Source organism: Chenopodium album, chromosome 22 (assembly GCF_948465745.1).
Source record: "Chenopodium album chromosome 22, dcCheAlbu1.1, whole genome shotgun sequence".
Lineage (NCBI taxonomy): Eukaryota > Viridiplantae > Streptophyta > Magnoliopsida > Caryophyllales > Amaranthaceae > Chenopodium > Chenopodium album.
In genome coordinates, this window is record NC_137855.1 from 9,005,757 (window position 1) to 9,033,226 (window position 27,470).

General features: G+C 33.2%; 2 protein-coding genes and 1 pseudogene across 2 annotated transcripts; all 3 read left to right on the plus strand.

The window, feature by feature from the left end:
* Positions 1-3,870: 3,870 nt before the first annotated feature.
* On the plus strand, positions 3,871-4,413 carry LOC145603895 (F-box protein GID2 pseudogene; annotated as a pseudogene).
* A 3,981-nt stretch (positions 4,414-8,394) lies between these two features.
* LOC145605057 (large ribosomal subunit protein eL36y-like) lies at positions 8,395-10,315 on the plus strand. Its single transcript, XM_081661072.1, has 4 exons — positions 8,395-8,533; positions 9,588-9,692; positions 9,816-10,015; positions 10,131-10,315. The coding sequence occupies exons 2-4, from the start codon at positions 9,591-9,593 to the stop codon at positions 10,159-10,161; spliced, it is 333 nt and encodes a 110-aa protein (XP_081517198.1). The 5' UTR covers positions 8,395-8,533; positions 9,588-9,590; the 3' UTR covers positions 10,162-10,315.
* Positions 10,316-12,942: 2,627 nt separating this feature from the next.
* LOC145605710 (uncharacterized) lies at positions 12,943-16,894 on the plus strand. Its single transcript, XM_081661782.1, has 3 exons — positions 12,943-13,079; positions 14,266-14,486; positions 16,326-16,894. Exons 2-3 carry the CDS (start codon positions 14,301-14,303, stop codon positions 16,509-16,511), a joined length of 372 nt encoding a protein of 123 aa, XP_081517908.1. The 5' UTR covers positions 12,943-13,079; positions 14,266-14,300; the 3' UTR covers positions 16,512-16,894.
* Positions 16,895-27,470: the final 10,576 nt, after the last annotated feature.

Below are 27,470 nucleotides of genomic sequence, written 5' to 3' on the forward strand. Positions count from 1 at the left end.
GTGTAGGTACCACACCCTACACCCCCCCTCACAATCTCCCTCATATACCCACTTTCTGCAATTGTACAATAAAAATCAAATCACCATTTATCTTTTTTCACTTTCTCTCTCCTCACCCATTTTCTCTCTCTACACCCATTTTCAGCATTTTCTAATCCAAAATTTTCAACAAAATTTGTGACAAATTATCCAAAAAAGTTGTTCAACTGCTACATAATTCAACAAATCAAGGTCGAAATTCAAAGGAGTAGGTGATTTTGTTCATATTTAATTCGAAAAAGAGTATAAATCCTAATTTTTATAATTTATTGTTGCAATTGTGTTACAGGAACATTTACTATTTTTAGTTTTAAAACTACTAATTTGAACAAGTACATTTTGAATTTTAAGTATGACGTATTTCATTTTTTTTTATAGCAGTATGAAGGAAATAGCTTCAGAGAAGAACACCAAAAAAAAATCTGGAGAAAAGTAAGCATTAATTAAATTAGTTCGTAGTGGTTTTTTTTTTTTTATAAATGTTCATTTTCATTTTGATAAATGTTCATTTATATATTAGTATACAATCATTCACATGTTAGTAAATGATTAATAAAAATATTTATTTATATATTACTACATAGTCATTGTAAAAATCTCCTATTGTTGATCAAGAACTTTTAAAAGATATTAAAACTTATGGTATAGATGTTAACATTTCTACAATTCCGAGGTAATATATGAACATATACTGAATTATAAATGTTCATTTGTATATTTGAATCTATTTGAGTTTATATTTGACTTTATATGCCAAAATAAAAAATGTTCATTTTTATGATACGTTATGCACATTTATGAAATGCATAAATATTCATTCATGTGAGTTGAGAAACTGACTTGTGCATACTATGAAATATTTTGATCATATATGAAATTCATAATGTTCATTTACATATATAGTAATGTAAATCAATGTAAGTATTATACTATAATCTTAGCAGTTTTTATTGAAGAATTAATAAATTATATCTGTACATTCTTCAGTTTTGTTTGCAGAGCGAAGGAAACCGTTTCAGAGAAGAGAAACAAATATTATAGTTCGTAGTTTTTTTTTTTATTATTTATTATTTCTTTAATTTTTTTTATTTTTATGAATGTTCATTTTCATTTTGTTAAATGTTCATTTATATGTTAGTATAACGTCATTCACATCTTAATAGATGATAAATGTTAATTTACGTATTGATAAATGTTCATTTTCATTATATATAAATGTTAATTTACGTATTGATAAATGTTCATTTTCGTTCTTATTCATGATCAACAAGTAAATGCATTAATTTTAAAATGAATATGTGCATATACTTAAAATTTCATTTTTATACTACTAATTAAAGCACCCAATTATATCATGAATTAGTTATTTTAACAAATTTAATAAGGAATTTCAATAAGAGTGTGTGCTATGTTGTAGTTTTCATGGAAATGATTCTTACAATTACAATAAGGAGTGTGTGCTACCTTCAAAAATTTTCAATAACAAGTACAAAATTATAAATTTTATACATTTTTCATCTATAATAATGCTCTTTAATTAAATGTTCAATTATAAATAATTGTATGTTCATTTACAACTATTAATAAAATATGTTCAGTTTTGAAATATTATACGTGCAAAATGACGTCACTTGGGGAGGGGGGGTGTAGGTAGCAGAAGCTACACCGGGGTGTAGTGTAAACTTTTCATAAAAATACATACATTTTTAGTTAAAAGGCTCGAATCCAGCCCGGAAAACCCGTTTTGGCCCAACAAGCCCGCTACTTTTTGTGAGTTTGGGCACGAGCAATTGTGTTGAGGCCTAGCTCGATTTTTTATCACCTCTAAATTACACGTAAATGCATACTCTGAATTTAGAGTAGTACTATTGGGTGATGATCAAAGAGTATAGTTGAACCTTCAGTGGTACAATGTATGCATGTAGTGGTACTATATATACTTTCAGTAGTATGACTATGTGTAGAAATAGTATCACTAAATAGACAATGGTATTATATAAACTTTCAGTGGTACATTTAAAAATGATCCTACTTACTTATCTCTCTCCTCCTTTCTCTCTCTTCCATATACTTTTTAATATTTTTACATATTCGTTATGTATTTGTAAATGCATAACAAAACTCCATTAGTACTTCCTCCACCATCATCCCAACAAATTCATAATATTATGTCTTATGTTTACCATTCCCGCTTAATCTCTTTTCTACTAGTATTGTTTAATTTTTTACGGAGTAATTCCCAACAAATCCTACTTATAATATTTTATTACTCTATTTAAGAGCCTGTTTACTTCAGTTTAATAATTTCAGTTCAGTTCACTTCAGCTTAATTTTAGTTCAGTTCAGTTCACTTCACTTCAACTTAATTTCAGTTCAGTTCAGTTCAGCTGCTAATTTCCTTTTCTCATAAAATATTCATTTCAACTCTATTCAGTTCAGTTCAGCTTCAATCAGTTTAGTTTTATTCAGTTCAATAAATATGAACATGCCCTAACTTTACTTCTTCCTATACTAGCCGGCCAAATTGGTGCAATTTTAAAAACAAAGTGACTATTAAGTGCTCGAAGTTTCGTGATTGAAAGTTAGCATAACCACCGTTTTATTACTTCATATTATATACTACGGAGTGCGTATTACAAAATTTGCTCATTTAAGCTTAATGAATAAACTTTACCATAGTCGATTGTATGGTACAGTGGTGCATGAAAAGGTGTTATGTCATATACTCCATAGTGTAGGGGTGATAACGAGCCTCATCGGTTTATGAACAGTTTGAGCTCGACTTGATCAAAACTTGATTCATGGTGGCTAGACTAGGGCTTAAGTTTGGCTCTAGGCCCTTAATGCCCCAAGCTAATCTGAGTTATGCCAAGCTCGGCTCGAAAAGTTGGTGAATAAACTTGATTAATCTTTTCCATATAAACTTAAATTATGTCTTTCTTCTGTTTTTATACTTGCAACACGCTTTTTATCCGTTTACATAGTCTAATATCTTCCTTAAAATGCATGCCGAAGGGGTGTGTTGTAACTAAATAAAAACGGAGGAAGTATATAAACATAAATATATTTATCCTAAATATTACACAATAATAAGTTAGTAATTTCATTATAACAAAATAAACTCATTGCAAAATTAAAATTAAGCTCGCTCAATTAGCACCTCTACTCAGTAGTATATACTTTGTACTTTGTATGAAGGAGTTAAGGAGTACTTAGAAATTTATATCATTTTATTATTACTGCCAAAAATTTATATAGAAAAATATTTAAAATTGCAGGGATTATCTTGTATGAGTAGTATTTTATGGAGTAATGGAGTATTGTAATTAATTACTCCCTTCGTGTTTTAATAAGCGTTACCTTACCAAACCCGGCCGTGTTTATAACTTTTACACTTCCTTTTTTGGCAAAAGCTACATTAAAATATTATATCTCTATCTTCTCATGGTCCCCTCACATTCATTACATTCACTTGCAACACACTTCTTCTCATGATTAAGGGTCTGTTTTCTTCAGATTATTTTCAGTTTAGTTCAGTTCCAATAAGTTCAGTTCAGTTCAATTCTTAACCCTCTTCTCTCATAAAATATTCAATTCAATCCAACTCCAATAAGTTTAGTTCAGCTCAATACAGTCAATCAGAAGAGGCCCTAACTCAATCGCTGTCTTGTTGTTGGAAAGTTAGATGACCGGAAACCCGTGAGGTAAGTTTCCTCTCGCTTATGCCCCCTCTTTTCCACACAACCCACACCCCTTTTCTTCATTTTCTCTCTCCTCCCTATCTCCTCCCCTTTTACTCTCCTCCCACCCCACCCCACCATGAAACGAGCTATGAACTCCGATTCCAATCCCAATCTCACAACCCCCAAAAAACCCAAATTCATCCCATCAAATCACCCCCAAATTCAACAACCCATCAATCCCAATCCCAATCCCAATTCCGATTCCGATTCCCAATTCGCAAAACTCGACGAAAACCTCCTCTACGAAGTATTCAAACACGCAGACGGCAAAACCCTAGCCACAGCCTCATGCGTAAGCAAACAATGGAATCGGACTGCTCAAGATGAACGATTATGGGAGTTGATCTGTACTCGTCAATGGAGTAATAGTATTAATTATAGTACTCGTCAACTTAGATCTGTTGTTCTTGCTCTTGGTGGCTTTCGTCGTCTTCACGCGCTTAATCACGCTAAGACCGCCCCGGCTTCTTCGAGCTCTGCTCAGCCGGTTCTGCCTCCGTCCAGTGCGATTCCGGCGCGTGCTGTTAAAGGTGGGAATAATCGGTTGGGGAAGGATGAGGTTCATTTGTCTTTGTCTCTTCTTTCTATTAGATTTTATGAGAAGATGAATTCTTCTAATAAAAGACAGTAATTTCATTTTTATTTCTAATTTGTAATTTGTCTTTCTATTTTTAGGTTTTTTTTTTTTTTTGCTAAATTGTTGTGGTTTTTTAGATTTTATTACAAGGAATAAATAATGTATGTAATGAATTTCCATTGTAATTTGAGTGTTGATTTAATGTATTTGTTGATTGGATTATCTTTTTAAAGGTAATCAATCTCCCATATTCCTGAATCCTGATCATGTTTAGTTTGTTATGGCATATGTAACTATCGTCCTGGATTTGGTTGTCGGATTGTTAATTCAAATTACACTATCAGCGTGAAAATTAATTTTGGTCCGAATTTGGTTATCGGATTGTTAATTTAAATTACATTATCAATGTGAAAATTAATTCCGGATAATGGGAGTATAACTAATTGAGTACTATGCTGAGCAGATGACAGGTTGTGGCAACTGGCAAAGTATTCTGTCTCAAAAACCTGTCAACTTGATTACATTTTGGTTGGGAGTTTAATACGGAGTAGTCAAACAGTACCAAAGAAAACATCAAATCTGAAATGAACCAACATTAAATCCATATTTTGTGACATGGACAATTTAGCTGACTATACAAAATGTCAGATGCAAATTAAACACTACCAGAAGTCCAGAATCATTACAGTTTTCCTGCATACATTCCTTATTCAAAATACTTGAAGACTAAGGTTATGGTTTCAAAGGCAAATTTATGTTTAAAATGAATACGATACAACGCCCTCGATATATATATACACACACCTTGATGAACAAAAGACGTACTTTAAAGGAACACTTAGGGCTTGTTCTCATTGACTGAACTCAGTTAAATTGAACAGAACATAACTGAAATGAAATGAATATTTTATAAGAGAAGAAAATTAGGAGCTGAGCTAAACTGAGCTGAGCTGAGCTGAACTGAATTTCAACGTAAGAAAATAAGGCCTAAATATGGTTTCTTAATATGCGTAGATTATTGCGTATGTATTCGGTTGTATAATAGACATGTTGTAGATTGTGAGATCGCCGAAAAAGAGGGAAGTGGGATATTGTAGCCATGCCACATGGAAGATCAAGAGGAAGAAATATCTGGCAACAAAAGCAAGGATTAAATCATAATTTGATCTGTGAAATTCACATGTTAACAGCTTATCTGATCATGACTCAAGAGCAGCTAGTCTTCACTAATTTAAAGTTGTGAGATTGATATACAGATGAACACTTGGTAGGTCGGAGTTGGAGTCTTGGAGTACATTGATCTGAAATATCTTTGGTACTAATGATGTTGATGCTAGATTTTCAGGGTAATTATACCATGATGCTTCTACCATGTGTCACAATCGAGTCCTCAAAATTGTACAATTTTCTTAAATATTTGTTCTATTGCGTAGAAATTATATTTAATGTTCAATCTCATAATTTATCAAACATGCTACAAAATTGAATCTTGTAATTATAATTTATAATACACAATTAGGACTTTCGGAGTACTTTGATTTCTTGATCCTTTTTATACAGTCCAAAACTACTCTTATGTGGTGAGGAAAAGTTCAATATGTCCTTGCCTATACATATGCTGGTATACCTATAAGTAAAAAGAAAAAAAATGTCGTAAGCATATCAATATGTTTAATTTCGAAATAGATATATTTCGGTAGTCAATTAGATACCTCTTTCTTAGTGATGGATAACTATATAAGCATTTTTGTACCAAACAATCAAGCTAAGTTTAGTTTAGTGGAAAAGAGCTCATCTTAGGGTCAATCTCGACTAGTGACAATTTGAAGGAGGGGTTTTCCTTGTCTTTCCCTATACTCTCCTTAATTGTCTAGTCCGTTAATTCATACTGAGTTGACCTATAATGGGTTTTGCCCCTTCTTCCTACCAACTATTTTCTTTTAAAACCGAACACACAAAACTTTGAGTAATTTAACAGTCTTTAATTTAACTTAGCCATAGAACTATAGAAGCGATCATATATTCATAGTCAGGTAGTTTTTTTTTTTTAGAAAGTTTTGTGTGAGTCTGTTTCACGTGAGTCCACCACCACCACAACTCCACCACCACCGACCCAAAAGAGCCCAAACCCAAACCTTAATTGCCGTATTAACAGATCGAAAAGCAGCAAGCCATTGATGAGTAATCAATGGTAGTAGTCCCCTATGGCTTGCTGTTGAAGAGTAATCAACCGTAGGACGTACTCATTAATCGAAGCAGCAAGCCATTGATGAGTAAAAGCTCGAATTTCGAGTAAAACCATTAATGAGTAAAACATCAAACTCCGCCATTAACAGCTCGAATTCGAACATCGCCATTGAACTCCGCCATTGATGAGTAAAACCATTGAGTAAAAGCTCGAATTTCGAGCTTGATTTGCTTTTGATGGAGAAATGATTCTTGAACTCCGCCATTAACAGCGTCAACCAAAAACTTTGATACTCAAACACCTTCCTTCTTCGCTTTCTCTAATCAACAAAATACTACAGTAATCCATTCAAATTACATGATTTCTGCAACTAATGTGAGTTGCAGAGAAAGAGGAGAGAGATGGTGGGTTGTTGAGGCGAGAGAAAGAGAGGAAAGAAGGAGGGGTTTTAATACCTGACCATTATAATCTAATTTCTGATATATTTAACCTATTTTCTGATATACATAACTTATTTTCTGATATATAGTACGGAGTAACTTATTTTCTGACAACTATAATCTAATATCTGACTATTATAATCTATTTTCTAATCATTATAATCTAATATCTGACTATTATTATCTAATTTCTGACCATTAAGATTTTTTTACCTCATTTTTTTATCCTGTTTGTATGACCGGACTCACGTGAGTCCGTTCTACACAAAACTTTTACTTTTTTTTTTTTGGACATTACTCTAGGCCAGCAGAAATGTTGGGTATGGAGCTATGGACAAAGTGTATTTAAGCCACTTCACATCCAAAAATATGGCCCAACTAATGGAGGTTGATAATAGGCGCGCAAACATGGTCCGAATAGAAGGCCATAACTAAGTTAGCTCTCCTTTCACCCACGGCAACACCTAAAGTCCTAAAATACCTAATATCTCTTCCATGTCAAATTAATTGAATACTCCCTTCTGTTTTATTTGTCTCTACTTTGGCTGGTATATTTGCCAATGAAAAACTTTAAATAATTGTTTTTGAAATTCTTAACAAATATAAATAATAATAAGATAGTTTTGGAAAACTATATGTTTAGACGATTCTAACAAGTTTTCTCACATGTTTATCTTAAGCATACATATTGGTCAAAGTGATATATGTCATGATCAAAATTGGGACACTTAAACAAAAAAGGAGTACTTTTTATTTTCATCTATTAATCGTAACTCTATATTAAAATGATGAGAATTTGATTAATGAAATATGCAAAAGCCAGTTTGTAAATTTTTGGCTAAAATTATTATCATTGACACCAATAAAACGGTATAATCTCTAATGATCACCAATAAAAAGGTATAATCTCTACAACTCTACAAGTATAAACGGTTTTAAATAAGCTCATTGCTACATTATGCAAATTAATTACAAGTTGACCACATGATTTATATAAAAAGAGGTATTGTATTAAGGGACGGAGGGAGTATCTAACATTCAAGCTAAGTATGAAAAGTAAGACTCATCTTGCCCAAGGGCTACCAATTGTCTGTTGGTATAGTGGTGATTGGGACAACATTTGGTAGGGAGGACTCGGGTTCGATCCCCCGCAATAATAATTGGGAGGGGATTGAAACCTAACCGCCCAAAACAAATTTTCGAATCCGGATTAGCCAAAGGGTGAATCGGGTAGAATACCAAAAAACAAAAAAAATTCTTGCCCAACGGCTTTCATATTATAAAAAAGAAAAGAAAACTAGACCGAACCCATTTTCGATTAATCAATTAACCCAAAAGGCCAAAAGCCCAAACACTCAAAAGTCAATAAACCAACCCTACACCACCATATTATAAAGCCATCACAACCGTTGGATAAAGAAACCAATCCAACGGTTGAGAGAAAAACCCTAACAATATCAAAACCACTCGCAGTTGCCTCTATTCTCTTTTCTTGTTCTTCCTCATTTCCATTCCCCAGTTCATCCCGAAACCCTTCATTCTCCAGGTAATCCTTTTTTATTTTTCGAATTAAATTCTTAAGTTCCATTTTAATTTTATATTGCTTGTAATTCATCTTGTTTATTTCAAATTTAATTTGATGTTTGTTTAAAATTGTTAATTGTATGAATGCACTACGTTTTTATGTTTGATTGTAGTAGTTTAACATTGCTTCTGAATACTTTGCTTGTATATTTTAGTAAATTATTTGGTTGTTCAATTTTGAATTGTTCATAATTTTGATTCTGTGTTATTTTAGCTTAATTAATTAGTGGTAGAATTAACGATGCAATTATGTAATTAGTGCTTTATTGGGTGATTTAGATAATGGATTTGATAGGGGGTTTATTGTCTTAATCGTATGAATGAAAATTTTGGTTTGTTTAGTTTGGAGAAGAAGGGAATGTGGAAAATTTGAATCTTTTGTTGTTGGAGTGATGAATGTGGAAAACTTGAATGTTTTATCATTGAAGTGGTGAATGTGGAGAACTTTAAATGGGTTGATACTTTTGCTTCTGTATTGTATGGGCGATGTTTCGGGTTAAGGGATTGATCTACATTAGCACTTGTTTCGCACTTTTATTCAATCAATTATATTGCTATGCTCTATCTAATCAATTTATGTTAGCCGACCCCAAATCATATTAAGATTTAGTTTTTGTTGTATGAAAATTGTTAAATAGATCCCTTTATTATTGCATTTTGCGTTCCCGACTGATGCATTGATTCATTGAGCATGTTCTTTGACTGTGTTCTTAAGTTTCATATGACGTGTGATAGTTAAGGGTGTGCTGGAGGACTAGAACGTCTGATTGCTTTATAATTTTGTACTTCGTATATGATTTTAGCACGATGAATTGAATTTGTTTTGGTCTCTAGCAGAATTGTATGCTTCTTAATTGAACTGTTGATTTGGTAGTCTTTTATCATTGTTCGCTTATGTTTTGATTTGCTGTATTATTGACATTTCATTCAATGGTGTGTGCTTTCATTTGTTTAGTTCATCTTCTTTTTTAATGAATTCATTGTTTTGATTTGTGTTTTGTGCGTTTTCTTTTCAGGTAATGGCTCCAAAACCACCAAACACCGGTCTTATTGTTGGCCTTAACAAGGGTCACATTGTCACCAAGAAGGAATTGGCTCCAAGGCCATCAGACAGAACAGGGGTATGCTATTCACCTTAATATTCCATTATGAATAAAATGTTTCAATGTTCTATACCTTTGTTAGGCTTATCATGTCTGTGACTCATATAAGTGTTGTGTCTTGACTGGTATTTTGCTTTGCAGAAAACTAGCAAGAGGGTACTCTTTGTAAGGAGTATCATCCGAGAGGTAGCTGGATTCGCCCCCTATGAGAAGAGAATCACTGAGCTGTTGAAGGTTGGTAAGGACAAGCGGGCACTGAAGTTGGCCAAGAGAAAGCTTGGAACCCACAAGAGGGCAAAGAGGAAGAGAGAGGAGATGTCAAATGTTCTCAGGAAGATGAGGTATTCGACACTGTTTAATCTATATTCTATTCAGTTGATAGCTTACTATTGACTAGGAGAGCATTATATTATCACTGCCTTTTGATTAACCAAATTCAATTTGATATTTGGGCAGGTCTGCTGGTGGTACCGAGAAGAAGAAGTGATCACGAGTTGTTCAATTTTTATCCTATAATTTTAGTTGTAGTAGTGTGCTCATTTAGCTCTACAAAACTTGGAAATTGAATTAAAAATTTTGCTGTGTTGGTTTTTGAACCTTTGCCTATTTTACCATTAATGAGTGAGGAGTCGTTAAATGTCTGCTGAGTATGAAATTCTTATTCCTTAGCATATGATATGAAGCGTGCATTTCTCTTCTTCCACATTACATATTCTGCTATATTGTGGTGTTTGCTATGCAACTCTTTGCTGGTGAATGTGGTGGTCCATTAATTTGTGGTGTTTAATTTTTAATGCCAAGTGATTGTTTTGAAGGTGGAATAGAGGCCTAGTGGGAGATAACCATCAACCCTTGGTCTAATCTTTGCCCTTTTGAAAATGATGCATAGGGTTAACATTGAAAGTAGTTGCCCCCGTGGTGGGTGAAGGTTTTTACATTTTCGAAGGGAAAGGAAAAAGTCTTACCCCCTTGTGTGGAAATTCTCAATAACAATGCTACGCAACTTGTATTCATTTGTATAAATTTCAAAGTAATCACATAAAACTACGGAGTAATTAACTATTCTTCATCAAATAAAGCGGAGCATGGTTTTAAATCTCGGATACGGTCGCAAAACCACTTTTCCGGCAATGCGGGTGGAATGCGGCTGTTGTGGTTTAATCGATTGAGGTAACCTCAAATAGTCAAATTCCTTTACAATGTGGCTGCGCCTGGTGTGTGGCTGAGATTTTAAACCATGAAGGAGATGGGTGATTAGATAATGTCTAGAGAAGATTTATAGAGTTATGCCTCAAAACCCCTAAATTAATTCAAGGTCATCCATTAAATTTCATCACATTAAAAAAAGAAGAGAGAGAATACAAGTTTATCAACATGAGAATTCGTCATTTTAGTCTGTAAATTAGGTTGATGTTGTAATTTTGTCTAAAAAATTGTAATTTAAGCATATTAATTGTAGAATAGTCAAATAATAATGGAGAAAATAGACTTTAATGGGGTGATTACACATGCCAAAGATCTTCAATCGAAGAGGATTTAAGTAGCAAAAACATCGAAAATGTGGAAGAGAAAGTGATGTTCACGAGCTACTAGAATGGAGGAGCAGTAAAGCAAGAAGAAGGTGGTGGACGAATCTTCTTCAAAAATATGTTCTATTTATTGTCATCGCAGATCAAGGTTATCGTGCTTTTAGGGTTAATTCCAAACCTTCCGTACAGCGAATTCGAAAGGTTCTTAGGCAATACAAATTTGAATCTACAAATGAGTATGCTCCTACGGAAAGCAAGCAGATAGACCTACCGGTGGCCCGGTTTCGCGAGACCTAGACGTATGTTACCCTCCTTGGACATCTGAGAAGGTATACTACCTGACGTAGCAGGACGCGAGGCAAGGCTTCCGAGTGCGAGCTGCTTTCTGTGGAAGGTTCGATTACGGGAGTGATCCAGTAGCGGGGAAGGGGCTTAGAAGTGCCTAACAATTGGAAAAAAATGGATTTTCCAATTGTTTTTTATTTGCCTGCTGACCTTTTCTAGGCCTCCTTCCCGCGGAACTGGATTGTCGCGCGGGAAGAATTATGAGTTTAATTAGTCGATTTATTAGTGAACAAAGATGAGGGTCAGTAAGATGCCGGAAAATCGAAATATACGAGTGCAATAGGTAGCGGTTCTCGGAGGGGCTTTTAGTTGATTCGTGAGTTTGCCACTTAAAACTGGTAGGTAGGTCTGTCTTTCTCTGGATCCCACTGAGCTGAAAGACATGAGACATAGATAACAAATCTTTTAGATCCAGAACGGGCTCTCGAAAGCTCAGGATGGCACTACTGGCAAAGACCGTCTGGCGAAAACGGCGCAGGCGCGGGATCCTCCGGGGGCGAGGGCCAAACTCCACTCGCGGAGACTACTTTACGACGACGGACGACCGCCCGTAGGGGGTTTACTGTGCCGTCTTGTCATTCCGAGTCATTCATTCCACTAGTCCAAGGCCTTCCCGATTCCGGTACAAGGAAAAAAGGGACAAATCGGCAAGAAAACCGCTCATTCGGGCTCTTTACCTTCGTGCTTCGTCTCCCTTGCTTGGGTTCGGTTATCATTAAATGTTTAGGGCCACTAAATTGGAGGATGAAGACGATGGAGGAGGAGGATGAAGTAGGAGGGTTGAAGAAGAAAAGGACAAAAAAAAAAGGTACCAAAAAACATTTGAAAAATCATGCGATTCTTATGTATATAAAAAAACTAAGACTCTTTCAGAAAAAAATCTCAGATTTTGGAACCGCCCATTATAATAAATTTTAAAATGACAACAAGCCTAATTTAGGGTTGATTGGAGGATGAAAAATTGAAAATGGGGTTGTTTGACTCTTGCATTGTCCTTTTTTATCGTCCTTTTCCACAATAATGAATTCCCAAATAAATCTAACATAGAACTGATACAAAGCATTGGTGTGTAGAGAGCTGACAACCAGGTTGGGTTTGGGTTGAGTTCGTTTTCGAGTCAACTCTAATTGGATTGACTATCCCCTTATCCACACCAACCGGTTTAAGTTTTAGGGTTTATTTTTATTTTTTCAACCTTAACCTAACTTTTATATTTTTGCGTTGGGTTCAAGTTGATCCATTATCCTATTTTCTAATTAAAAATGGGTCAACTTGAACCCATTTGGCTTATCTTTTTTTTAAAAAAAAAAAAAAATTCAAAACCGGGTTCGGAGTATAATTGGATAACTCTATAAAGACCCGCCCAATTTATTAATTTGACAGATCTGATCCATCTATAACTGGGGCGGGTCAGGGGTTTTAGAATTATCAAACTCCTCCTCTCTCTCTCAGTTCTCCATTGAAGCGCACTTGACGTTCTCCATTGACGCGCCATCTAATATCTGTATCCTCCATTGAAGCAGCTTCGTAGGTAAGTTGTTGTTTCTTTTTGTAATCATCATATCAATTTCACAATCTAGGGTTTACTTTAATTTTATTGTCAGTGTAGTTAGTTTAGGGTTCGAAATTCTCAACTATTGGTTCTAATTGAATCATGTAAGCTCATAACCAGCGATTTTGTTGTTAGTAAAGAAAGTAATGAGCCTCATTGATTATTGAATCTAAAATTATGAGCTTTATTTGATGATTGAATCAAATTTGGTTGTTAAATGTATTGCAGAACCCTTTAATTTTAGGATTGAACTATTAAATTAGATCTCTTCTCCCTCATTTACAAATTATTATCAATTGAAGCAAGAATGTAGGATTTTTGAGCTGTTGACGCTGTTGCGTTATCATGTTCTGTGTATCATGAGCTGATTCTGCGCGTTTTAGATATTCAATGGCATTTTTGAGGTGTTCATTCTTTAGAATCATTTCTGTAAATGACTTCATTGCTAGCCACTTGTAGGCGAGGTGGTGTGAACCTAGTCTAGCTTAAACTCCGTGATTTGGTTTTTGAGGTGTTGTCTTTTGCATGAATTATGCTTGGTGATTTTCCGGTGCTTTTGAGCTCTGGAACTAGAATCATGACTAAGTTTAGACGGTCAAATTAAAGCATACTGTTTGGCAAAAGTGACAAAAGCACCGGAAAATCACCAAACAATATGGTTTATTTTGACCGTCTAAACTTAGTCATAGCCTCATAGGTTCTAGTTTCAGAGCTCAATGAGTTTGTCTCTAGTGATCATTCAGCTAGGCTAAAATTCTGCACTTCATTGTTCATTACTTATTAATAATGGCTAAATTCTTAACTCGTTGCTGATGGCTCACCTGTTCTGGTCCTAAGGCTCCTAATGCAGCTTAGGGTACATCACAATTAGTCAGGCGAAGTAGCCCTGCTTCTTTCTAATGGATATACATGTTAAGACTTAAGAATTCTCTATCTTCACCATTTGATTGTATAAAGCTGCTCATGTCTGTTGCTGTTGTTGCTTGTTGGTTTGTTGTGCTGTTGGTTCTATTGTTGTACGCTTGTGATTTTTGTTGCTGTTGCAGCTTTTTGGCTGTTGTAACAGGCTGCTTTTTACATTGCTGAAATTTCTTTGGTGTTGCTGCAATGTTTGTTTTTAAATTGTGATAATGAAATAGTGACAAGCTGCTTGTTCTGCAAACAGAGCAAAATCATATCTGTTGCCCGAGAGAAACAAAAATGAACAAGAAGAAGATATTCAAACTAGCTAAGGGGTTTAGAGGCAGAGCAAAGAATTGCATTAGGATAGCTAGAGAGAGAGTGGAGAAGGCGCTTCAGTACTCTTATAGGGATCGCCGCAACAAGAAGCGTGATATGCGCTCTCTTTGGATCGAACGCATTAATGCTGGTGCCCGCCAACACGGAGTAAGTATTACTTATATCACCAATTTTTATTTAATTATAGAGCTTGATCACATCTATGCTTGTATTAATGATTTAAAAATGTAGCCTGTGTGAACTTGAGAGTATTATTTTGAAATCACTACTTAAGTTCCAAAAATTATATCTTGGGATTGAGAAATTCTGAAATGTTCAAATTTTGTTCTTTGTCAGTTATATTGGTTAATGAGCTGAAAAACCAGTAACCTAAGATGGAAAGTGAAAAATTTTCTCATGGAACTGTTATTCCATCTTTGAAAGTTGTTAATTTTAGTTCTCCACTTTAGGAAGTCATGCTCTGAGTTAAGTTAAATCATTTTGGGTTCTGACCCTCTCTGAAGGGTCATATCGTATATTGGGGTGTAAAAACAATAGCAACTGTTTGGAGTACTAACATCTGAATTTTCTATAAACTTTTACTTCATGAATCCTATGACCTGTGGAGGAACACGAATAATTTGGTTTCCACTAAATTCGTATTGCCTGCTACTTGATTTTGCTACTGAGTGGTGTGGTCCAACAATTCAATAGGGTATATAGCGCTGTGTACATGTTAGTTGTGTACATCCAACATCTTAGGAAGCTTTTATTTTGGTATTGTACTGATGAACAATATTTCCTATAAGTGAAGCATTCTATTGCACAACAATCTTTGTTGTCTTCTCATAAACAATATTGTAGATGAAATTTTTGCAGAAAAATTTACTAGGGTTGATGACTTGAAGGAGACTTTCCCACACCAATAGATTATCTTCTTGAATCTGGATCTTTTATCTTTTTCTGGGAGAAAAGTGTGAAATTGTTCCTACACATGTGTCCTTAAGTTAATGGTAATAAATTAAGGATGCTCCACTGGTTGTGTAAGCTAACCCAGAGAGGTGAACTACAGAATGTTGTAATAAGAGATATGGCGCCACAACCTCTATTAAAGATTTAAAGGTAATAAAGGGAAATCAAATCTTCGCATCAGACAACCCTAGACACTAGCCAGCGTTCACATTCTACAGAAAGAGCCTTACGTTGGATGTGATTGTCATTAATTTCTCTATCAAATTTGTGTGGAGCTCCCATCCTAATGTTCTATATCTAGAATAAAATGTGAGGAGTGATGTTCATCTTGGTGAGATAACGAGTTTTTGTTGAGGCTAACTTTGCTGTGATTTTGAGACTGGATTTGGCAAAAAAATTTTATATAATGCTAGTCCTTTTGCCATGAAACATTTACAGGTATCTATTATTCCAGATGGTTTCGCTTGCACTAAGCTGTGTTAGGAAATCAAAATAATGGCTGGAAATGGTTGTAACAGAGATCTAGAGTTGGTACTTTTTTGGAGGAGGAGGGGGTGGGGGGGGGGGGGGGGTCCAATCTATAATAAGTGCAACCACGAGTAGCTATTAGGCATATCTTCAACAGAATGAAGTTAAGGAAACACTGTTTTCCAACATTTGGATCATAATGAACTAAAATAGAATGGCTCATAGTCTTGGTCTCTCTTACATTGAAGTGTGAAGCAATCATTGCGCCTGGGTCTCGCTTTCATTGACATATGAAGCAATCAATGCGTACTGGTTTAAGGATCAGTTGTAAACTACCTCTTTGTTAAGGTATATTGGTATGTTGGACCCCTTTGGCCGTGCCAAAAATAGGAGCATCTGTAGAGGCATTGTAGTACATGTATTTTTGTTTTGGAGTGCTGTCAATGTCCAGGAACACTTTTAGTTCTACTCTTTCAGTGTATGATGATGTATATATTGTTAGAATTGTCATCTGAGGTGTCCTAAAGTATTCTACATCAATAAATATTCCTAATCTTATGGCTGCAGGTAAACTATGGTAACTTCATGTGTGGGCTGATGAAAGAAAACATACAGCTAAACAGGAAGGTCCTATCAGAACTGGCCATGCACGAGCCCTATAGTTTCAAGGCTCTGGTGGATGTATCACGCAATGCCAATCCAAAAAACAAAATAGTAGAACCTAAGAAGGTTGGTCTTGCTTCTGTTCTGTGATGGACGGTTTTTGATGTCTCCTGGATTGTTTGTTTCACCTTCTGGAATCTGGAGCAACATTTTGTCGAAATTGGCAGGTTTGTCGGCTGCAGCATCATCATTGCTGCAACAAAATTTCGTCTAGTATTTTTCGTTGTTTAGTCTATCCTGGAACTAAGACAAAATATACAAGCTGCAAACTTTTTTTTACTCGTCTTTTAAAGATGTATTGTGGCCTGTGGGCAGAGAAATTAGAATCCTAGTGCTTAGGGTGGCTTGATTATCCCAGGTATATTTCTCTGGGTAGTTTATTTTAGGTATTATTCAGTGTGTAAGAAAACAAACTATCTTAATTATAATAATTGGTCTTTCACTCTTTTGTGGTAAATTGGCAATGGTTATCATACCAGGAGGTCAACGCTTGAGAATAGAGTGGGAAGTTAAGTACTAGTAATTTCCTACTCCCAAGTATGGTCACTGCACTTTGCTTAACTTTTCAAAAATTATGCTAGAAAAATCCACCAGATGTACACAAACCATCTACCCAAGAATTTGCATCGCGATTATATAGCAGACCTCAGTTTTTTGTGCATGCAGATGGAATCAAACTTTTTCATGGCACTATTTCTAGCTTGCTCAGCTATTACTAGCAGAGCAACTCGCCGCCTTCGTGATTTTGCCTTCAACAAGGACTACAATGATGGCAGCAGTGTTGTCGACAACAACGATATACTTCGTACGGAGTAATGCATGGTAGAGAAGGATGGTTCTGTCACTAAATTTTTTAAATTTTACCCAATCAAATGACCAATTCCAATTATGAGCTGTTATTTTTAAAAATGGGAAACACATCAAATTCAAGTGTTTTTTTAGATAGGTGTTTCATGTTTATATTAGGATGTACTCTGTATTTTTGATTCTGTCCTACTCTAAATCTGACGTATTTGATTTGATTTTTTTTTTTTAATTTTTTTTTGGCATTGTAAAAATAAGTTCTAATGTTAATTACATACTAATATTCAAGAGGGCATAAATTACAATGCATCATATGCCTCTTATTAACTAGCTATATAAAATCCATCCTATAATCAATCTTAATCTCCTACATTTTGCAATGCCATTAATCTATAAATTACTGTAACATACAAATTACCTTTTACAATCATCTACCTACAAACTTGATCAATAATAATTATAATAAATCAAAACCCTCTCTTTTAATTCACGCATAATCTCTTCATTCAAACATGGGAAACGAACAAAGCTGTTCTCTTGGTAGTATTATTTCTAGTTTGCTCTATCATTGCAAGCGAAGCAACTCCTCACCATCAAGACAACGGCATTGACGCGAACAACGACGTACACAATGGCGCTAACAAGCATAGAAGTATGGCTTATTTGAGCTCCACCGGAAAAAGAAAAGGAAAGAAACCAACTCATTCATCTGGACCTTCAAGAGGTGGAGACACTCATCGAAATCATGTTTCTGGAGCTAGAAGTAATTAATAAATTATAATAATGATAATGAGTAATATATTAAGCTAAGTTGTCTAAAATAATGGTTGGTCCATACAAATGTAGCACTAAATTTTGATGTGTTAGTTGAGATGTTCTCTAAGAGAATGTATCGTATAATTTTGTAACATAACCTTGTAAAGTTGGGAAATTCATCAAATTCAGAGTATACTCATTTTTTCATATATTTTTATGTTTGGTGTTTTTACTAGGAAGCAACATTTTTTATTTATTACTCCATCCGTCCCTAAATTACATTTCTCTTTGGAAATTTACACGGGAATTAAGGAGGGAAGAATAAGACAAATAACAATAATTAGATAATTCAATGGAAAGTACAAAAATAGATTAGTTATTACTCATGACAAGTCATCAATCCTTTGCAAAAAAAAAGGACCAATCACATGCTCCTAATTAAAAAATTTTAACCAATCATATTCATTGTAATTTGGCACAAGGATTATGAGTGAGATTAGGTAAGGATGAGTGAGAAAGCATTAAATATAAAAAAGAAAAAGAGAGTTGATTTAGTAAAAAAACTTACCAAAAATAGAAAGGAGGAATGTAATTTTAGAATACCAAAAATAGAAAGGAGGAATGTAATTTAGGGACGGAGGAATGTATTTTTTTTTAACAAATTAAATATTCTATAATTATTAACATGTGAAATTGTGAAATGGTTTATATATATGTCAAATAAATTATTTACATTTAAAATAGATTTATTTAAACAGAAACAATATTCATAATCATAAATTCATAATTGTCCTAAAGTGTAGATTCATTAGCAAATAATGGCAAAATTAAAATTGAACCAAAGAAAACAAAGGGTTGACAATAGATTGACACTGTAAAAAAATCCTGCAGAGCAAAATGAGGAGGAAGAACCGAAGAAAGAAAGAGAAGATCGAGCATCTAGCTAGATTATTTAATTTTTACATTATATTTGTTTCACTTAGAGAAATTTCTAGTTTCTAGATATACTAAAATACAATGTCTCAAAGTATTTCCCTAGGCAGTTAAACGTTACACGCATGCAACATTGTTTGACAATTATAAATCTAAAATAGTAAAATATATACTTCTTCTCGAAGTATTTTCCTAATCAAAATTCCATCTCTAACGAGCTAAATAAGAGAGATTTCATTTCATCCCTGATTCCCTGTGCCACATCGTCATTGATCGAGAAAGTCCATTTCAAAAGTCTAATGAGTTTTCATCCCAAAATCATACTTTGTATGACAATAGAAGGAGTAGTCCCTAAGCTTTATAAAGGGTTTCCCTCTCTCATCTTTTATTAATGTGGGATACTTACATGTGCTTGTTTAGGAATACTATGCTTCAACACTAAGGGCTTGAACTAAGCTGAGCTGAAGTGAAGTGAATTGATTGGAGCTGAACTGAACTGAACTGATTGGAGCTAAACTGAACTGAACTGAGCTGAAATGAATATTTTATGAGAGAGGAAAATTAGGAGCTGAACTGAACTGAACTGAAATTAAGTAAACTAGGTTAGGTCCCGTGCCATGCACGGTAATTTTCAATTAATATTTATATTAATACTATGTCAACAATATTTCAAGTAATTTAGTTGTATTTATATCAATTGAAATACTAAAGAACAACAAAATTTGGCAAGAAAAAACCACACTAAGAATAATCAACATGTGTCATTCTTGGCAAGTACTCCATATTCTTGAAGTATCCATAGTTAATTATAGGTTATTGATCGGTTAAAGTTGTTGAAGGAGAGCGTAGAAAGCCAAAGACCTGGTTCTAAACATAAATTATTCAAGGTAATAACAAAGTATCATTTGTTGTTTTGATATTCGCATCACTGCTTTGGTGGAAGGCTATTCGCTTTTGATTTTATATAATTCCTAACATTTCTTACTTTAAATAAATAAAATCTTCGCATTTTATTGTTTCGATGGTATAAAAAAAATCAAGAAAAAATATATACTCTCGTGTCTTTCCTAAAAACTTCGTATGTCGCAAATTATGTTAAGTTTTTTTTTTTCCCTACTTAAGCTCATAGTTGTCAACATTTTTTTTGGAAGGATACATAATCAAATCTTCTATTATACTCTATCTATAAGTAATTATTACAGTATATACATGTAAAATATTTGTTTCTTAAATAGTTTTTTTTTTTCCAAAAAAAAAAAAAAAAAATCTAAGGACACACCAGGAGATGACACGTGTCATTGCTGGTGTGTCTTTTAGTATATAGTTATTGATTGATTGATGTGAACATGCCCTAAGTTAAGCCGGCCACTAATTGAAAGAAGCTATACCTAATTGTATGTAAATAGATTTATATACAATATATGGGTAAAACAATAATGTATTTTGCTATAATTATATGTTTATTTTAATAAAAATATTAAGTAATTTAATAATGATGCCGAATGTTCGTTGTTTATGCTATTCATTTTTTTTTTTATTTATTTTTTTTTTTTTTATTGTTGTGTAGCTATGTACGTGCTTTTCAACTCATTACCAATGTGATATGCTTTTATTTATTAATATATATGTTAGTTTGTGTGCTTTCATTATAATGTATATACTGTTCCATTATATATTTATATTTATATACATATGCATTTTGTTACAAGAATTGAAGAATATACTAAAATCAATTTTCAAATTGCATGTAGAACTACCACATCTAACGGGGTATGTGGTCTAATCTGTGCTACTAGACCAAAATCTTGCACAGATCAACCTAGGTGTCACCACCCTCCTATCAAAAGCTAATTAATACTCATCATATATACTAAATATCTGTTTAACATGTAGTTAATAAGAGTTAGTTTGCATGATTAGGTGAATTATGACATGACAAATTAAACCGTTAAATTACCTAATTAGTAGTGGCAAATTTTATCGATATGTACAATTATTAATGTTAGTTGTTAAAAAAATGTTTGAATTGGCGTTACATTTTGCATATGTTGTGTATACTTTAAAAAGTAATTGGCGGTTAGTTTACCGTTAAACTAGGTTAGCTTGTTGTTGCATATTTAAAACCATTAGATGAAATATGACCAAATATATAAAATTTAAGCTACCTTATTAGCTAAAGCATATGTTAATTATCAATCAAAAGTTACTAATATTTTTTTTTTAATTTTTTTTACGAACATAACAAAAAAAAAAAAAGGTTACTTATCAGTTGTAAAACTATTGTTGTATAGTTTTAATTTGCTTTGTCAAAACAAAAGGTTTAATTTCCATTAGCTAGTTCTTGTAAATATTACCAATTTACCATAATTTTTAAAGTACTTGTGAGTTGTGACCATTATTGTTGATTTATGTGTCCAAATTCTCCAAATAAAATCTAATTACACTCATAATATATTTACTCCGTATTTAAACAGAAACAAACAATGACAAGAATTGAATCAAACAAAAATGAAAATTTAAAAGGCAAAAATGAGGAAGAAAGAATGAGAGGAGTTTTTATATGCAACATTATTGTTTGACAATTCACATTGAAAACTTTAATTTGAAGTGTAACTAACCTATTAAAAGTCTAACACATAAACTAACCATCCATCACTTTTTTATTTTATTTTTACAGAAAACACCCTAACCAATAACTAAATCAGAACCTCACACATGTCAGCCTAATCGATCTAGATGAATTGAAAACACCCAAAAATTTCACAACAATATATACAAGAGTAATCTACCAAACACAACAGTCCACCCAAAAATTTCACAACAATATAATCAAACAAAACCTCTCTTTTCTTCTCTCTCTATATTTTTTTTTACTATATGCATGCAATGGCTTCAAACTTGAGAAACAAAGTTTTTTTCTTGGTACTAATTCTAGCTTTCTCTATCATTACTAGTGAATCAACCCGCCACCGTCGTGATTCCGCAATCAACAAGGACAACAACGATGATAGCAGCGGAGATGACAACGTTATCAGCATTAACAACAACAACAACAACAACGACAACGACAACAACAACAACAACAACAGAAAGATGATGGATATAGGCATATGTATAATTCTGGTCCTTATTTTTCATACAAGGGAAAACGGCTAATTCCGTATTCTGGACCTTCAACACGTAAAAATTTCAATGAAAAAGGTGTTATTAATTAGTAAATGTACTTAATAAAATATTTTATATTCCAAAAATATTATTGAGTGAAGATTTTGTAGATTATTTTAAAAAAATATTATGTGTCTGTTTATTTTGCCCCCTTTCCCCCAACAAAAATAAGTTCCTACATTTGCATTGTATAATATTAGCCTTTTACGTTACTAAAACGCAGTTCTTCTCGCAATCACTAAAGATTAAAATTTTATTTAGACAATTCACTCTATTTTGATTTATTTTAGACAAATAAGTACAAATAAGATTAGAATTTATAAGATTACCCTTAACTTAAACAATCTCTAATAACTTTTGCGAAATTCTAAAAGTACTTTCATATCTAACTTTGTATATATGAGTACGAATGTAAATTGTAACTTTAATTTTGTAAGGTGGTGTTAGTTTTGACGATCAATTTGAGTTACAAACCACCTTGTTAAATGTTGCAAAATGTGAAGTTTGTTAGGAATTTTTATCAGAAACTACCTAATGTAATTAGATTTTGTGAAAACCTACCTAATAAAAAATTGTTGTAATAAACTACCTATTAAATAAAAGATACTCCGTATTATAAAATACTATCTCTATCAGATTTCTACCGTTAACCCCTCAGGTGACTGTTACAAATCCCTTCTGAAAAGAGCAAAATATCAATTTGAATGGATGCAAACTCCTAACCATTTTAATAGATTAAGGGCATGTTCACTTCAGCTTAATTTCAGTTCAATTTAGCTCAGTTCAGTTCAGCTCCAATCAGTTTAGTTTAGTTCAATTCAGCTCTAATCAGTTCAGCTCAACTCCTATTTTCCTTCTCTTATAAAATATTCAATGGAGTTTAGTTCAGTTCAGTTCAGCTCCAATCACTTCAATTCAGTTCAGTTCAGTTCAGTTCAGTAAATGTGAACAGACCATAATTCCACCGCAAATTAAATTATAAAACCCCTAATTGAGGGGTTTTATTGAAAGAACAACCCACATACTTCATGCATGATGTCATCATGACATCCACCCACACGCACATCTTCCATAGTCCTAATTCCTAAACTCCTAAATCATGAGAAAAGTATTAGTAACGCACCATAAAATTAGCTAGTTACAGCTCATGAAAAATCTTGTTTCAACTTCAATTAATTATTTTCAAATTCAATTTAACATAATTTTTATATTTTTTTCAAAATCTTTTATTAGGGGAGAACAGATGACATATGTAGTGGAATATTCCCTCAAATGGGTTAGACCTTTGAGACTTTGAGAAAATGTAGTACAACTGTACAAGCAAAATGTTAGTTTGATGCTTCATTAAATGATTAAAACACCCTTTAGTTGTGAAATGTGATGTTTGTTACCATTAATTTCATCAATTTTTACCAATATACTATACTTTCAACGTGAAGTTCTGCGTTTTTTATGTGCTTCTCTACTACTACCATTCGTTACATGCACTATACTACAAGTTGTACAAATTAATGTACAAAATTAAATGCTCGCTCTTTGCCGTTGTACATGGTACGTAGATAGCTAAACATAATACGTGCAACCTGCGTAACTAGCGCGTGCTAGTTCTTATATACACTCGAGGCTAACTTCATAGCAGACCGTATGTGCATGTAGCCGACTAGCCGTGTAGGCGTATAATTATGCGTATGATAATACGACACTCCATATATGCAATGCATTACCTCTAGTGCATGTCTTGAGTATATGAATAATAGAGATTTTAATAAATTTATTATTAGAGGGTAAAGGGCTAAAGGCGGTGTTTTTCTCATACTCTTAATAAGGAATTTTTCAACTAGAATAATTATAGCAAATAAAAAATTATTTAGATTGGGAATCCAATCAGAGTTTTGACTTAGAAATTCTTTGAATTTTATGTGCAAAGAGAGAGAACCATTTTAGTTTTAATAAAATTTAATAATCTAAGAGTTTATTGAAGGATATAGTGAGAAAATAGTTTTTTTATTCTTTTATTTTTTGAAATAACTAAGAGCTTGTTGCTGAGTTGTGTAAATGCATCATTGTTCTCCAGTACTTCCTCCATTCATTATTAAAAGAGTTTTTCGGCAATAAATTGTTGCGACACATAGATTCTGCTAATCTGGTTAAATACCTCTTAAATGTAATATGTTATCCCCCCCCCCCCCCCCCCCCGCGTGCTTGTATTCGAATTCCTTTTTTGGTGACCCTATTTCTATTTTGATTTCATGTTAAATTACCTTTATAGTCCCACTTTGGATCATCTCAATCAAAAGCTTAAGTTGATGGCCTAGTTGAAGCCCAAAATCGGTTTATATAGTCTATAATGCCCCTCACATGAGAGCTCTTTGAGCTTGAAGTGTGGATTAGTTCGTGTTAAATTATCTTTTTTTTTCATAGCAAAATATTTCATTAATGGCATTCTGGACAAGTTTTGACAAACTGGTGGCAGTCTCTCTCCATGGTTGTCCAGGAGCCGTATGAGGCGGAAGCTCCACGTACGGTTTTGAAGCCGAGCCTGATGGGTGAGGCCAATTCACGTGGCTTAGCCTAGTCTCTGCAAAGCAGCGCCCGAGGCTCCCTCTCCCTCTAATCTAACCCTACACCTCGCTCGCCCAGGCCCGCCTGGGAAACTGTCTGCCTTCCTGTAACCAGATAGACAGCCTGCCAGCTTTAAAAGTCGTACACATCTACAATAGAGATTCGATGTTAACAAATACATAAGATATTGAATCAAATAAAATTTTCCTTCATAAAAACTACGATCGTTGAGTAGATCTTGCAATGTGGAACATCTCCCGCTTATATCGCTGGAAAATACAGCCTTGTTGGAGAGACAATCTAACGATCCTTTGTAGCCGTGAGGATGTTTTTCTTCCGATTCATCTATCAGTATTTGAAAACTTGATAACTTTTTCACCAACGAAATAATTTCACAACAATCCATTAGATCTAATATCATGGATTCAAAACTAAGAAATTCCTCCCCCAAAAGATGAGATAAACCTTGTCTTTCGAAGGAGGTCGAACAGCCCTTGTCTTTCGAAAGAGATTGAAAACCCTTTCTTTCGAAGGAGAAAAGTTACTCCCAAAAGAAGGAAGCATTATAATAAACCTAAAAAAACATTAAAAAAAAAAAAAAAACAATGATTGGGGCTTCCCACCAGTTAAAACCGATAGAAGCCCCCTCAAAAATCAACAATGGAGGCTAGGATTTGGAGAGAGAAAGGAGGAGAGAGAAAAAAGGTTTGTATTTTATGTTAAATCATCTTCATATATTCCCACATTGGATCATCTTAATTAACCAAAAGATTAAGCTGATGGTTCAAGCCCAAAATTGGTTTATATACTCTATTAATCATGCCCCGTCACATGAGAGCTCTTTGAGTTTGAAGTGTGGATGCAGCATGAACCCCTTCATACCTAGCGCGAATTATTCCACTTAAAAGGAGTAATGGATGAGATTTGAACTTGTGACTTTTGTGTCACATTGGCTCTGATACCATGTTAAATGACCTTTTTAACCAAAAGGTTAAGCTAATGATTTAGAGTTTAAAATATGTTTTATATTCAATGAAAAAACATTAAATTGTACAACGAACAAAGTGCATTAAATAGTTTTTTTACTAATGTGATATTCTTTGTAATCTTTTAAACTATTCATCAAATATTACATAGTATACTCATCACTTCTTTATTCATTTGACAGTCTTGACCACCCTTATACCCGGCAAGTTTTTGGGGGGTGAAAGGGGGATATGGTTGATGGTTCTATATATAAATAACTTAGATGTTCCCATCTTGTTCTCATCTTACAACAAAATGTTACTTGGTTTAGTCAAAATATATACAAATATTCTGACATATTAGTCCATCAATTGAGCATGTATAGTAGAAGGTTTAATTTGTTTTATTATTTTTTTTTTTTGGTGAACTTGTTTTATTATTTAAGAACTGACACTAAAAATGAATTTTGCCTAGGTTGAAAAAGTCAATAACTGTCAAAAATTGTGAAAATACAATCGATAACAAATAAACATCACCCAATATATTGTTTCCGGGGCTTGCCCCTTTCTTGCACAAAATATATATATATATATATATATATATATATATATATATATATATATATATATATATATATATATATATATATATATATATATATGTATAAATAAAAATCACCCAATATACAACCTTTGTACTAAAAATAAATAATCCAAGATTGAATGACTTGAGTTTTTTTACTGCTACCATCTTAGCATATTACATTTACATATATTACAATTTAGACATTTATATAACCAAATAAAACTTGGTTTAGTGGAAAAGTTTACATCTGAGATCAAACCTTGCTAGAGTAGCCTGCTAACCTGGGTCGAGACTCGAAAGGACATGTGAGAAATTTTAGTCCGATAGAGCCCTTCTCTTTACTAACCAAACAAATTAGACATGTATAATGATTTGTTGTGAAATATAGATTCTACTAGCTGATTACCTTTTAAATTTATATAATACTAACCTGTTCCTTTACTATGTGCTTGTTTTCCTTATTTAATAACCCAAAATTTTAGGCCTAATTATTCTACATTTATTTCATGCAAAATTACTTTCATTCCCTCACTTTTTACATTTTTCTCAAACCAAAATTTCTCTAATTACCCTTCAAAGTTGATGCATTTGTGTAATTAAATGCATTAAATTGCACAAACCAATAATTGCATCAAATACATTTTCATTATTGTCCAAAATGATTTATTACTTTTTATGTAATTATTCTCAATAATTTTCACACGTAATTTTACACTTTCCCTAATTCTATAAAAAATGAGAAGATTTGACCTAATATTGCTCTATATGTATATAAGAAGATGGGAGAATGACATTAACATAATTGTTCAAATTTTTACAGTACAATTTTCAGTCTTAATAATTTTTTTTTTCTTTTTTTTTGAAATAGTGTACAACCATGATTTATTATCCAAATAACAAGGTTGTGATACTTTTATTCATTCTAATTATTTTTTCTTTAACTAGCTTTGGGAGTGGAGCAAGATTCAAATACCCTATAATTAAACATTCAAATGAAATTCCAAAACCCAAAAATTATTATAATCATCGCAGGTTGGCTCCGCCTTCAGGACCATCAAGAGGACACGACTTACGATGGTGTTTTTACAAAGAATGATGATGCTAATCAAGTTAATCATCGTAACGATAAGTCAATTATTACAATACTACTGTAGTTTTCAGTTTTTTGGTTTTTTATTAATTATATGTCATACAATAAATAAAAATTTAGTCTTATGTGTTGAAATCAAGATTATAAAGAAAATTGACATTAAAAAAGTGAAAACTACTTTTTCTAGT

Excerpts from the sequence above, each read along its gene's own strand:
- LOC145605057 (XM_081661072.1), top strand. The coding sequence starts at position 9,591 with ATGGCTCCAAAACCACCAAACACCGGTCTTATTGTTGGCCTTAACAAG. Across the intron at positions 9,693-9,815 it reads GGCCATCAGACAGAACAGGG|AAAACTAGCAAGAGGGTACT; the intron begins GTATGCTATTCA and ends TTTGCTTTGCAG. Across the intron at positions 10,016-10,130 it reads AATGTTCTCAGGAAGATGAG|GTCTGCTGGTGGTACCGAGA; the intron begins GTATTCGACACT and ends ATATTTGGGCAG.
- LOC145605710 (XM_081661782.1), top strand. The coding sequence starts at position 14,301 with ATGAACAAGAAGAAGATATTCAAACTAGCTAAGGGGTTTAGAGGCAGA. Across the intron at positions 14,487-16,325 it reads CTGGTGCCCGCCAACACGGA|GTAAACTATGGTAACTTCAT; the intron begins GTAAGTATTACT and ends TTATGGCTGCAG.